Source organism: Nasonia vitripennis, chromosome 1, assembly GCF_009193385.2.
Source record: "Nasonia vitripennis strain AsymCx chromosome 1, Nvit_psr_1.1, whole genome shotgun sequence".
Lineage (NCBI taxonomy): Eukaryota > Metazoa > Arthropoda > Insecta > Hymenoptera > Pteromalidae > Nasonia > Nasonia vitripennis.
Window position 1 is genome coordinate 25233809 of NC_045757.1, and position 12265 is coordinate 25246073.

A 12265-nucleotide genomic window follows, 5' to 3' on the forward strand; every position below is an offset into this window, starting at 1 on the left:
TATCTCTGTCCCACAGCCAGAAGCCCTCTCTCTCTCTCTCTCTCTTTCGCTGTTCATGACGCGCGTGCATTATTCTTCGTTTGCGGGAGAGGCGCTTGCGGTCGCTGCGCGAAATTTGAAATTAATGAATTTTTCTTCGCCGTGACGAACGAAATGTTATACTGTGTATCATAGTTTTTGATGTAGATGCGAACGCCTTTTCCAGCTGCTAATGAACAGATAAAAAGTGCAATGTTTATACCGTACAATAGTCGCGAGTCGATGGGAACGGGAGTTCAAACCCCCCGAAAAGAGAGCAGAACCTACTGCAGCTCTCTTTTTGAAAGCAGTCGTATACTCAGCGAGGGGAAACGCGCCGCTATATATATTTATACATATAGGTATAACGCTATAGGCGGGAGAGTCTGCGAAACGAGGAGGATTTCGGGGCCGATGACGTATGCGATATGCTCTGCTCTCCCGCGCGCGTACATGTATTATATACGGAGTGGGACGGCTTTTTACTTTTATTAAGTGCCGCGCGTTTTTATTGAATCAATTTGCCGCCATTACCAGCGAGAGCTTCTCTCCCTTGTAAAAGTGAAAATTAACGATTATCGTTTTTTACGTCTGCGCGACACTGGAGAGATTATATCTATGGACTCGAAACTGCGTGTCGTCTTATAATAAGCGCGGGAGAGCTGACTGTGCGGGATTAATCTAGATTTATGACTCGATTTTGGAAGGACAATGTGGGCGACGGGATCACATTAACGAGGAGTGTAATATTCATGAAATTATTGATTGTTTATGGACTCTGAGTATACATTAGTGAGTAAATTAGCCGACGTCTCGTTAAATCGCCGTATTTTGCTGTGAATCATTGGGTTTCGCAACGAACGCTCATTTTGTTTTTTCGCTCTAACATAGGTAAGCGATTGCATCACTGATGAAATATTAGCCGAATCGTGCTTCAACACGTTTACTTGCAAAATGAATAAAATCATAAATGAGCAAAAAACAAAGCTTCGAGTATTACCTATAATATAACTCGCCCGCGGGGCTGAAAATGTCGAACGATTAAAAGTCCCGGGGCTCGTTCTCTCGTGCCGTTTGCTTCCGTATTATACATAACTCGCCCGCGGCCGTCTAATTAATCGGCGGTAAGTGGCAGAGTGTCCCATTAGAATTTTCGTCCAATCCCGATAAGGCAGTAGCTCAATTTTCTCGCTTAACGCGCGACTTTTAATTTCGCGCTTCTTCTGTGCGAAATTCCAATTGACAAATATTGCTTCGACCCCTTTTCGAAGGAGCTTCCTTTGGATCCTGAAAGCATTGACTTCCAGCCAAATAGCTGAGAGAAAAAAAGAAAGGAGGGCGAGAGCTCTCTGATCGATCGTTCGTGTTTTACCCGAAAAAGTAAAGAGATTTACGAGCTTAGATTTTTTGATAATGGAACAATCTGCGATAGCGAGGAGAGCCCCTCTTGAGGAATTTTCACAAATTTTTGCAACTATTGCGTGAAATTATTTGTCGATAAAATTTGTGAAGCACAAGCAGCTTTCATTCCAGAAATTTTTGATAATCTTTCAGCATTTCGATCTAATGGCTACAACGGCATGTAAATTAAACAATTTAACTGTAATATACGAGTAAAAACTCAGTTCAACTCGCGGCAAATAGAAGAGTGATTCGATATATAGAGAAACGAAAAATAAAGCGATTGCAGGACGATCAAGATCCTCTCTTTCTCTCTCAGCCGAGTAGTAAAAGAAGAGCGGCATTAGGTCGGATATATAACGTACAAAGAACGAGTCGACGGCAAGATGGAATAAAAGAACGAAATAAAAGAGCAAGGATGAGATGGAACGAAATTCGCAGATAGCAATCCGAGTCTAATTGATTGATCAATCCGCTTTCCCAGACATACCATATATAGCTATACATGTATAACATAAAATCATCAATGAAAATTCCATCCAATGCGCGCCTCTGCCAAATAACACTCGAGAGATGAATGACACGCGTCGATTTTCAGCGGTCCGAGTTTGGAAATAAAGAGCAACTCTCGCGGCAAACTAATAGACAAGTTAATGAGGTTACCGGTAGCCAGTCGAGCACATCGATCGGCGGCGGCAGCGGCGCAGCCTCGTGTACCGTTGAACGCATATAATGGCCGCCTGCGCGCGAGTTTCAGCTTCCTCTCGAGGAAATGATTAGGCCCAGAAGGAGAGGGACAAACTTTCCGCGGTCGACGACCGCCTCTCTCGAGCGCGCGCGGCTGTACGTGAATTTTCACACTGCGCGCGCGCGCGCGTGTGTGTGTATATATATATATATTTTTTTTTTTTTTGATTTGACAAGCGCCGGAGCTTTGACGCGGAGAAAGAAGCAGAGCTTTTGGGGTGGGGCTATAATGAAGCAAAGTGCGCCGAGATAAATTCCGCGTATATAAATTAATTGATCTCATCCCTCTCTCTCCCTCCGGTATGAAGTGCGCTTTAAAGAGAAAAAGGTATTAAACAGCTTGGTATATGAGGCTAACTTTCATCGTCCCCTCGCACCTGCGGCGCGTTGAAAAAGTCGGTATAGCAACAGCAGCAGCGGCGGCGGCAATACAGTAACGACGCGACGCCGGCGCATTCCCAATAACAGCTCGGGCGTGACATGCGCGACCGGCTGCCATTACTGCGGGGGCCGACGACGATAACTGATAACGCGCTCAGTATGTCAGAGCATTCGCGGCGTCGCTTCCCTCATTACTCGCGTTTACGTTTGTGTGTGTGCGCGCGTGTGTGTGTCGCCTCGACCCCTCGCCGCGCTTTGTCCCTCGGTAATACGTCCACTTCGTCTTTGCTCTCTGCGGCGATGCTCTTGGTGGCCTCGATCGAGTCGTTTTTCTCTCGCTCGAAGAGATGCTCCTTTTGTGGCTCGATCGGTTTTTCCGCACTTTTTCACGGAGAATTTCTCTTTCCTCACGAGACTGAGGGATCTGATCAGTCTGCGTATAGCGGTTTTGCTCATCGTTCATGAAAAAATCGTGAAAGACGACGGTGATGTCATTCGTGGGTTAGGATCTAAATAATTGCGCGCTATTATCAGTATAGCGAAGCCTGAATACTTGGAAAGACGTTCGAACAATCAACTCCTTCGAATCTGATCGTTGCTCTGCGGTCGCGCATTTAGCGTTTCCCAATACACGATAAATAATGCATGGATACTAAGCATATACCGTGTCGCCGCTCGATTCTCCACATAGACCTATGCGCTAATCGTCGACGATTCGTCTATAAATAAAAGTCCTGTCCTCTATACACTACCGCTTTGTGTTGTTGTTTTCTACAGCTATAGTAAATACGAATCAGAAAGAGCCATTTTAATTTGCCGGATAAAATCGTCCAGGACCTAACATAAACACTCGAGACATCATTCATACAGGTAGATCGACGACGATGAATTCAGCACGAGCCTAATCCTCGAGTCTCCGTTGCGCTTACTCAGTGGGATAATGCTGCGGTCGAGCGAGGCAGCACTGCAGCGGCAGCAGCAGCAGCCAGGAATTTATCGTCGTCGGCGACGCAGTCGCATTGGCAGTCTCTGCCGTGTTGCTTCCGGTCTACGACCTCTGCGCCGCGCGCGCGACGAGGGAAAGCGGAGAGGCTCGAGAGGGCTGAGGGTGGAAGACCCTTTCGCGCAGATGCGCGCGCGGAAAAGCACGCGATACGCGCGGCTCTACTTGTAGAGACATAAAAAGTTTGATGCTTGTGGATAGGGATTGAGAGGGCTGTTGCCCGAGGTGGATGTTTTTTGTGAGTGCGTGGGTGGGTAGGAGAGCTTTTTCGAATGTATTATATTGGAGTTGCTGAGTTTTTTTTTAGTTGGATAGAAGTTGAAGTTTCTTCGATTGTTCGTCCTGTGTGTTGAGAGGGTACAATCCGGGGACGTTCGAAACTAATTGAAACTAATTAAGTTAAATTTTGCTTATCGTCTGCAGGCTGTTGTAAACCATATTTAGATACTATCTGAAAAGTTAACGCATGCAATAAAACTTTGCAGTTTCTTTTCCTTCTTAAACAATGATGAAGCCACGGCAATAAAACAAAAGTCGGATATTGAAAAAAATTTGAACACGATAATTCGGATAACAAACCAGAGAGATTACGTTTACATTAGATACCCATTTTCGCAGCAAAACCCAAGCCCTCAGCAGTTAGCATCGCCCAGTACAGAACCCGACAAATAAGCGCTCTCTTTTCAATTCCCCGCGATTCGAATGTCACTCTCCATCGCGTGCACGTCTCTCTCCTCTCTCTCTCTCTCTCTCTCTCTCTCTCTCTCTCTCTCTCTCTCTCTCTCTCAACTCTAACGTACCGCTTCCGGCAAACAAAGCGTGCCGCGACGGAAAATCGATGCCGGGACCGCGCGCGCGTCTCCTCCTCTCCGGCTGCACACAGCATCGCCGCGACCAAAAAGCGCGCGCTTACACCCCGCGAGAAAATCATCCATTCGTACGGCGCTTTTTACTCCTCGAACCTGATGCGCAGCGCAGACGCATGCATCACGTGAATTAAAAGGCGAATTTCTCTGCATTTCAGAAGCGGACGTGGCGGTGCGCAAAGCAACGGACGTGGCCAGTGCGGCAACCTGCGGGGCGTCGAAAATGGTCGCGTCGACGCACAGCCTCGATGACCTGGGGGTGAGCCACCTGACCAGCAGTGCCAGTCACCTTCCGCATCAGTCCGGCCACCATCACCACCACCACCATCATCACGCGGCCTACGCCAAGAGCGCTCAGGACAAGCGCAGCCGGCTGAGCGACGTCATCAACAACCTCCGCAAGAAGGTACCTCCGCCGCCCCCGCCGCCCCCTCCGGAGCCCGCCAGCGCCGACCAGCCGGGCAGTAGCAGCAGCGTCGAGCGTAACCTGGAGACGCTGGAGAAGTACGTGATGACGGTGCTCAACGGTGTCATCGACGACGAGGCTAAGCAGGACAGCAGCAGCGGCAGCAGCGGCGGCAGCAGTAGCCAGGAGCTCGGCGCCAACGCGCCGGCTACCGCCCACCAGGAGGATGCGCAGCCCGAGGACGCCCGCGGCAAGGAGCTGGCCGTCGTGCCGGCCTCGAGGGACGGCGACGAGAAGCTCGAGCCGTCCGAGGCCCACGAGAGCAAGCTCGACGCCGCGGTCCCAGCCGTGCTCGAGCTCGCCGAGAAGAAGGAGCCGGAGAAGAGAGCCGACGACGAGCCGAGGGAGACCAACCTCGAGGCCGACTCCAGCACGTCCGGCGGCGGGCAGCAGGACGAGGCCGGCTCTCCCAGGACGCTCGGCGCCATCATCCTCGAAAGGCTGGAACGCGCGCCCAAGAAGGACGAGACCGAAGATCTCAGGACGGTTTGCACGGAACTGATCAACCACCTGCTCAACGACATCCTCCAGGCGGTCGACACGCCCGTCGACAAGGAGCTCGACTCCGGCTCGGCGCAGCAGAGCCTCCACTGCAGCCTGCCCCTCGACAAGGTCGCCTCAGTCCTGCCCAACTGCCAGCAGAGCAGCGAGACCAGCAGCAGCAGCAGCGCTAAGAGCCCGACGAAACCGAGCTCGCCGACGGTGCGGCACCTCTGCCTCTACTGCGACCGCAAGTTCCTCTCGATCTCGTTGCGGCAGCGGCACACCGAGCGCGTCCACCAGGCCAGCAGGGGCCGTCGCTCCGAGCGAAACTCGCGCAAGCCCGGACAGCAGAGCTGCCAGTACTGCGTCGACCGAAGCCCTGAGAACCTCGAGGGTCTCTTCCAGCACATGGTGGGCAGCCACAGCGACAAGTACCACGGCTGTCTGCAGTGCTCCACCAGGTACCTCACCCGCGACGCCCTCACCTCGCACATCCAGGACATCCACAGTTACGTGACCGTGCAGATGGAGAAGCTCAAGGAGCCCATACCCACCTCGGTGAAGGAGCTGGTCAAGCTGTCGCCGCCGCCGGTGCCGGTGCCGCAGCCCGCCGTCAAGGAGGTCAAGGAGGAGCCGAAGCAGCCCTCCCACGAGTTCGACAGCACGTTCTACAGCAGTGTCAGCTGCAACATCCGCGAGAACCTGCTGCACCACCTCGACGGCAAGATCCAGGACTCGGGCGCCGCCGCTCCGAGCTGCTCGGCCGGGACCGCGCCCTCGCCACCCAGCCAGGCGGCCGCCTCGCCGGAGAACAGCAGCAGCTGCAAGACGCCCCAGTACCAGCTGCCCATAGACATCTCGCTGACGGCCGTGACGCCGGTCTACAGCAAGGACTACCCGACGGCCCCGGAGGACTACGAGAACTCGAGCGAGTACGCGGGCAAGCCCAGCAAGAGCTGCGGTCGCGCCCAGCCGCGCAGGGTCTCATTCGAGAAGTACAACTTCCCGCGCAAGTACGACGGCAAGGAGCAGTGGAGCTGCTCCATTAAGGATCTCAGCAAATTCGACATTTCGACGCAGCTGACGCTGCGCAAGAAGCAGCGCTTCATCAAGGAACGCACGACGCTCAATCGGCTAGAGGAGCTCACCGTCACGCCTCTGCCCGAGGACGACAAACCCAGCGTCGATGAGACTCCCGATCTTGTGCAAAGTGAAACCGCTAACGCCGCTGGTGGCGCGACTGACGCTGAGGCAACGGTGTTTAGCAGCGAGTTCGAGAGTTTCATGAGGCTTAACAAGTGGTGCGCGGGCAGCAACGACAGGAAGAAGAACGCGGAGGTCGTCTACGCGGAGCTGACCGGCGAGTGGTCCCGACCGAGGGTCTACATATGCGGCGCCTGCGCCGAGAGATACGTGAGTGTTTAAGCTACTTTTCTCCAACTTTGCCAAGCTTGAGAGAGCCTTATGCAACGACGTTCTCGGAATCGCTACACTGAGAGAAATAGTGCGTAAATTTTACTATATGTTCATGATAATTTACTGGAAAGTTTGGTAATCTCGTCACAGACTGACAAAACTGACCTTTAAGCGTTTAGTTGTAGGAAATGTATCTAGGTTAGTTTAATGTCTCTAAAAATCAACTGCGGCGAGTGAATCGATAATGTTCTCTGAATGAAGTGCGTTAGAAGAGTAACCCTCCATAACCATAAAAATTTAGAGCCATATAATAATTGAAAATAATTTTTCCACTATGTGCATTTTTATATTTAATTTAGTTAGGGTAAAAATTACTACTCAGTATAGTAAAATTTATAGTTTTATAAAATTTACTATACAGTTTAGTAAAAATTACTAGACTGTCAGTCTGTGAGTGGATTACCAAACTTTTTATTAAAATTTCCTATCCAGTATAGTAAAATTTACTATAAATTTCTCTCAGTGTAGAAGCGCGTACCGTTTTGTTGCTTCAAGGAAGTCGATGGAATTATTGAAAATTATACATCAGGCACTTTACTTAATGGCGTGAAAGATTTTCTATGTAAATGTTCGACGAAAATCTCGTTTATCTCAAAAATGCTCTCCGCTAAAAGCGTAATAAATCTAGTCAAAACTTGAATAAAGTTCAAGTAATCCCGAGTATATATAGATATATAGATAGCAGGATCTATGCGCTGACAAAAGTTGTTTGTCCATCAGGGAACTTTTTGCTAAAACTTGCTCGCTTGACTTTCGACTTTCCGAAGGAAGTTGCTCGCGTTCTAAAATCATTTTTAACTTTCATTTAATTCGAGTGATAAAGCTACGAGACGCAATTATAACTTTCCTCAATAACAAAATGCCTCGACGTGTACTTAAGCATAATAGCTCCAAATTCTTAGTCAAACGCTTCTCAGCAGATTAAATAGTCAACGAAGTCTAACCGTTTATCATTTCCACAGACGACGCTGAAAGAGCTGGAGGAGCACAAGTCGGCGTCGCATCCGAACGTCTGGTGCATGCACTTCGAGTTCTCGGGCGACCAGCGCGAGCTGTACAAGCACCTGGTCTTCCTACCTGGCCGTAGCAGCAGTCCGACTCCGAGCATGAAGACGCGCCAGCAGACGATCGCGGCGAACCAGTCGCCGGAGAAGGTCTGCACCAAATGCGCCAAGAGCTGCGTCAGTCTGGGTGAGCTGCACCGACACATGCTCGAGTGCGGAGGCGACCAGGCTTGGCTCCTCGGACTCTTCGGCAACGGCAAGAAGAAGTGCAAGTGGCGACCATTCGGTAGCCGCAGTCGACGCCGCAGGCAGCGCGGAATGAAGCGCAACATACAGAACTCGCAGACGCCCAGGAACGCGGCGCCTAGGGAGAGGCCGCCACCCAGTGGGCCACGGGTCCGGCCCAGTGACCGTAAGTGTTAGTCGGATCTTTCTTATTTTTCGTTTGCTTGATCATCAGTTGGAGTTTTTTATTGTTTTCATTCGCCAGTCATCGTAAGTCATTAACGTATTAATACCATGTAACAAATTCATATAACAGTATTATTCTATTCGAGGTGAATTAACCAATCACTATTTATAAGGCATATTAATAACACTAATCCAACGCTATTTGATCGAAAGAACAATGATACAAACAATTCCGTGCTTTTTTATCGAAACATTTAAGGGGGCGTATATTTAACATTGTCCCGGTGTAACTTGTTTGCATACAGCTTAGATATGCGTATGACGCCTAAGACACATCCTACGGGATAAAACTCTTATCTGTTTGCTTATTATGCTATATACTTAAGCAGGCATAAATATACGCATAAGTTCATCTTTATCTCAAATCATTAATACGCACAAATCATCGACTGCCAATTTATTAGTACATAACTGTTCGCGAATTTATTTTACTTGTAAAACATTTACAAAGACTTTTGAATGTTACCTTTATAAATAAAATCTCTATTTTATAGCAATTCATTTAAAAACAATTCGAAACAAAGATTAGGAAGAATGTTTTTTTTACTTTTAGGCGAGAGCATTCAAAAAATGTTGGCCAACCTACCAGCGAAGAGAGCGACACGAAAAGTCCTCCAAGAAAACGCCGCACGATCTCAAGGCCGACTCCGAAATGTAAGTTTCACCTTCGTCGTCATTTGCGCCCGAAAAAGTTGTATAAATAACTATATACTTAAAAAAGGAACAAATCATCACATCATTCTGCTAAAATGCGCTTATTCTAGTCCAAATATGAATCAATTCTAACGCGACGTTCCACTTAATATCGCTTCAATAAAATGACATTAAACAATAATTATATAGCGCGTTGTACAATTTGATGATTCACTGCCTCGTACTCTGATTAATAATTGAGCGCAATTATTATAACACCTGACGGGCCGAAATTGGGTTAAGTTAACATCTAATGAATGAACATGCTGCTGCACAATTGAAACGTCAACGCATCCATTGTGCCGAATGTTCGCTGCGTAACAATTATACTATTCGAATTTGCAGCTGCGATAACTGACCTAATATGCTTTTTCTTAAATTCGATCTGCGTGTTTACGATCTATCTACACCTCTAAGAAAGTGCGATAGATTGGTAAAAGAATTTACGCGTGAAAACCGTTTGATTTGCTTTTACATTCTGGCTCCCGGCAGAGCTTAAGACACTATTTTCGATATCCAGACTTTCTCCGGGAGTCGATTAACCGGACACTGCGCGTCGCCTACTCTAAACTTAACGGCACAATATAATCCGTATAGACGTTCTTGTGTGAGACCCAATAAGTATACGCTTTGTAGCTATAATAACTTTAGGCGCTTGAAAGAATTATTATCGCTCGTTTAGAAGTATTTATTAGATATAATTTAATCTTCATAAATGCCTAAAACAATTATTTAAAATTAATTTTTATTTTTATTCCAATTACATGTCACGTTGATAGCGCTATTATAAAAATTATGCCATCAACATTAATTGACAAATGATGATTGATATAAATTCAAACAATCCTATATCATTTTGAGTATTCGACGTCGCATGATATGCAGACTCAATAATGCTTCAACGTGATAATGGCATGCAAATCTTTGGTTTTGAATTGCGCTATTTTTAGGATCCGAATTTCGTAACTTTTTATAATTCAGGCTAAAAATGAAAGCCAGTACTGTTATGAATAATCGAACAAAATAAGTCGCTTCGGTTCATTAATTTTGTATGATTTATGTCGAATTTTGAATGCGCATTCATGACAGCATAATTCATTGGTCAATAATACGCACGCGAGCGCACTTCTAATAAAGTAGGATCCTCAGAGCCGAATCAGATACACAAAGCCGCAGCAGACGTTCGAAGATTTTCCTTAAATCGTATAAGCTCATTTGTACCTACCGACGACCTCATTCTCTTTTAAACGCTACAATATTAAGGGAAAAAAGAATAAGAGGGGCGAGAAATGCCTTTATCCGCGTTCGCGCTTATTGTATTGTAACTTTCTCGCTAACGGCGAATTCTCGGCTAGCCCCGCGCGTTAATTGCAATCTCCTCTTAAGACGAGTCGAGAGAGACCAAAAAGAATCGAGGCGAGGAACGCGAAAAAGAAAGAAATGCTAATACGAACAGAGAAAAGACAAAGATGCAGCGCACGGGAGAAATGGGATGAGAAGGGAAGAGGAAAAATTGCCCAGCAGGAAGAGAGAGGGACAAAGAAGCATGATAAAGTTGCTGAGGAAGAGGGACGTCGGGGGGACGGACGTACTGCGAGAAAGATAAATACTTTTATTAAAATTCAAAGTTTTATTTTATCATTTCTTGAGAGCAGATTTGCGGAAGTTTGAAAAAGTGAATGATTATGAATCGAGGGGCTTTGAAGAGATCGTGATAAATCTTTACCTATATTTAAAATGAGTTCAATTCATTCAATTAATTAAATAACTCCTTTTTATTTTAATGTCGCATCAAGGAGAATTATTTAGAAAAGTATCGACTTTCGGTAATGAATAAAGATCGACATTCATCTTTATAAGATGGAATTATAAATGAGTGAACGGGTTCGTTATGCAGATTCCTGGAGAGCACGCGGGATAACTCCGCTAATAGAAATCGATCGTACATGCACTTTTATAAATATCCTTATAGTTTTCCTTCATTACAAGATTGTGTATACTTTTCTAGATTAGATAACGAAAACACTTTTCTAAAATAGCTCAATATCGAAACTTCTCACGCAGCTATATCAAGCCTATAAATGAATCGAAGCGAAAGAAAAAACAATACTTTATCTTACTCCGGATAAGTCAGAGCAAAAAGGAAACCGTTCCATCTACGAGCGGATTCCGCGTAAAAGTATGTATAGCGAGCGTAGCGCCGTGTATACCTTCGTACAAAGAGCCAGTCAGCAAAAAACAATTAAACGAAGAAATAGAAAGCTTCGCTCGCAAGAGCGAAAAAGAAGAAGCCGTAGAAAAATAACAAGTGTTGAAAGAATCGCACGGAGAGCTTGCTCAGGAAAATGCGAACTCAACGCGCGGAGCCGCGACTGGAGAGAGAGAGAGAGAGTAGTATATAAGTTTAGGTCAGTTCTCGACGCGGCGTCGGCGACGTCCGAGATTTTCCACGTCTCGCGCGGCTGCTACTCGGCTGACCCAAATGCGCAGCGTCGCCGCGGCAAACAAAGCGCGCGTAGGAAGAAGGTCGACGGGCGATAATGCGAGCGCGCGCCCCGTGATAAGACGCCATAATGCGAATGTAAGAGACGGACGACTGCGATGTGCGCGTATGTGTGCGGCTAGAGAATGGAGACTATGGCTGCGCTACTGTGCATACACTGCGGCTCTGCGTTATCGATTCGACGAAGGGGGTGCGAGGGCACCGATAATCGCGGATTCGAATGACGCCCTGGCGATTAGGCGAGACCTTAATTTACGCGGTGTGTGCTTAGCTTGTCGTTTGACCTCTGTTGGAGGTTTGATTTTTGTCGCGGACCTGTAATTTCATCGTTTAGCGCGCGTTGAATTTGCTCAATATAGTTTATCATAAATTAGCAAAACATAATTTATTGAAAATGATTGTAAAGCTCAGTGTTCATAACTATCAACTAAACATAAGTGATTTGGTATTAAATAAGGCATTTCCGTACCGCGGCCGTGCTTAAAATAGTACATTACGATACGTGTGACTTAAATGGTTCTTTTTTACACGACGCAGTTAGCACCCGAGCGTAGCGAGGGCGCTAAGCGCCGTGTAAAACTGAACCATTCAAGTCAAGAGTATCGTATAAAATTTTATAGCGCAGACTGCTAAAGTCCGCAAGTCTCGCCTATTCGTGACTAAAGTAGTCCTTATTTGCACCGTGAGGTTAGTGCACGAGCGTAGCGAGTGTGATAAACACGGTGCAAAAAAGGACTACTTTAGTCACAGATA

At 47.0% G+C, this 12265-nt stretch overlaps 1 protein-coding gene across 4 annotated transcripts in view; it reads left to right on the forward strand.

Annotated features, from left to right (window-relative positions):
• The window catches only part of LOC100679295 (microtubule-associated protein futsch), an 82429-nt gene that overhangs the window by 54775 nt on the left and 15389 nt on the right, over positions 1-12265 (forward strand). For 3 of the 4 annotated variants that reach the window (XM_031921353.2, XM_003426176.5, XM_031921355.2), the window contains 3 exons: positions 4575-6778; positions 7804-8263; positions 8870-8970. In XM_031921353.2, coding sequence (XP_031777213.1) covers positions 4575-6778; positions 7804-8263; positions 8870-8970 — 2765 coding nt within the window. The remainder of the gene's footprint in view (positions 1-4574; positions 6779-7803; positions 8264-8869; positions 8971-12265) is intronic. The other variant, XM_031921354.2, reaches the window with a different exon arrangement.